At 59.0% G+C, this 1,645-nt stretch overlaps 1 protein-coding gene across 1 annotated transcript in view; it reads left to right on the top strand.

Annotated features, from left to right (window-relative positions):
• Nucleotides 1-1,645, top strand: part of OXA1L (OXA1L mitochondrial inner membrane protein) — a 5,459-nt gene that overhangs the window by 2,515 nt on the left and 1,299 nt on the right. The window contains exons 4-5 of the mRNA XM_019611009.1: nt 598-822; nt 1,454-1,558. Of these exons, the coding sequence (XP_019466554.1) occupies nt 598-822; nt 1,454-1,558 (330 nt within the window). The remainder of the gene's footprint in view (nt 1-597; nt 823-1,453; nt 1,559-1,645) is intronic.

The raw sequence follows: 1,645 nt of genomic DNA, 5'->3' as shown, positions 1-1,645 counted from the left end.
GGGTGTGGGGGAGCTATGGGGCAGCTTTGGGATATTTATGGGGGGTCTGTGGGGTATCTGTGGGGTAATTATGGAGGACTTGTGGGGGTCCATGGGGCGGATATGGGGCAGCTGTGGGGCAGCTGTGGGGGTTTTATGGGGTTCTGTTACCTATGGGGGGGTCTGTAGGGTATAGGGATATGGGGTTCAGCAGCGCCACCGTGTGAATGGTGGTGGAATTACAGCTCTGGGGGATCTGTGGGGTAGTTACGGGGTCCCTATGGGGTATCTATAGGGTAGACCTGTGGAGCGGTTATGGGGCACTTGTGGGGCAGATGTGGGGCAGCAGTATGAGGTCAGGGTCCCTATGGGGTCAGGATCCCTAGACGACAGCACCGTGGGGTGGGGTCCATATACGGGTATGGTTGCTATGGGGTCGGGGTCTCTATGGGGCAGCGCTGTGGGGTCAGGGGCCTTATGGGGTCGGGGTCCCTGTAGGGCAGCGCTGTGGGGTTGGGGTTCCTATGGGGTCGGGGTCTTATAGGCAGTGCTATGGGGTCCTTATGGGGTGGATGTAGGACCTATAAGAACGCAGCAGGATGATCACATGGGGGGGAGGGGTCAGGGGAAGTCAGAGGTCAAAGGTCAAAGGTCTTGACCCCGCCTTTTGGGGGTCAGACCCCCGTGTTCGTGTCTTTCTTCCTGGCCCTGCAGCAGATGGCGGCCGTTCCCGTCCCGGGGCTGAAAGGGGGCGGAGCCGCTTGGATCACCGATCTGAGCAGCCCAGACCCGACCTACGCGCTGCCGCTGCTCACCAGCGCCACCATGTGGATGGTCCTGGAGGTACAACCTGGGAGGACTAATTGCGGGGGAGGCTCAGCAGCGCCAGCACCGTCGTGTGGATGGTCTTGTAGTTACAAGCTGAGTGGACTAATGCGGGGGGCTCAGCACCGCCATCGTGTGGTTGGGGGTGGAATTATATTCATGTATTAGTGTCCTACAGGGACGTGGGGAATGAAACTTAGTAGCGCCATCGTGTGGTTGGGGGGGAGATTACAGTTCCCTAAAAGGACTATAAAGTTATGGGGAACTTAGCAGCGCCACCACGTGAACGGTCCTGGAGGTACAATCTTGCAGGACTAAGAGTGTGGCGGCTCAGCAGCGCCACCGCGTTGTTTGGGGTGGAATTACAGCTCCTATGGGGGAATTGTGAAGGCCTATGGGAATATGGGAGTGAGCAGCGTCACCATGTGGATGATCTTGCAACTACACCCATATAATGGGGCTCTATGCGGATATGGGGAGCTCAGTAGCGCCCCTGTGTGTATGGGAGTGGGATTACAGCCATATAATGAGGTTCTATGGGGATTTGAGGTACTCAACATTGCAACCAATGGCGTGGCTCGTTGTAGGCACGTGGCGTAAAGAGGGAGGGAGCGTGGTCTGCACTGACCAATGGTGTTTCTCATTGCAGGCGGGGGCGGAGTCAGGCGTCAGCAGCCCCCACGCGGGGGCGGTGCGGGCGGTGCTGCGGGTGCTGCCACTCCTCTTCCTGCCAATGACCGTGCACTTCCCGGCGGTGAGCCAATCAGGGCCTGGCAAGGCCGGAAGGGGCGGGGCTAAGGGGCGAAAAGGGCGGGGTTAAGGGGAGACACAGGCTGGCCTT

This window comes from Meleagris gallopavo, unplaced genomic scaffold (assembly GCF_000146605.3).
Source record: "Meleagris gallopavo isolate NT-WF06-2002-E0010 breed Aviagen turkey brand Nicholas breeding stock unplaced genomic scaffold, Turkey_5.1 ChrUn_random_7180001850542, whole genome shotgun sequence".
Classification (NCBI taxonomy): Eukaryota; Metazoa; Chordata; class Aves; order Galliformes; family Phasianidae; genus Meleagris; species Meleagris gallopavo.
The sequence above is the reverse complement of the archived record's forward strand: the minus strand, read 5'-3'. Positions and strand labels throughout refer to the sequence as shown.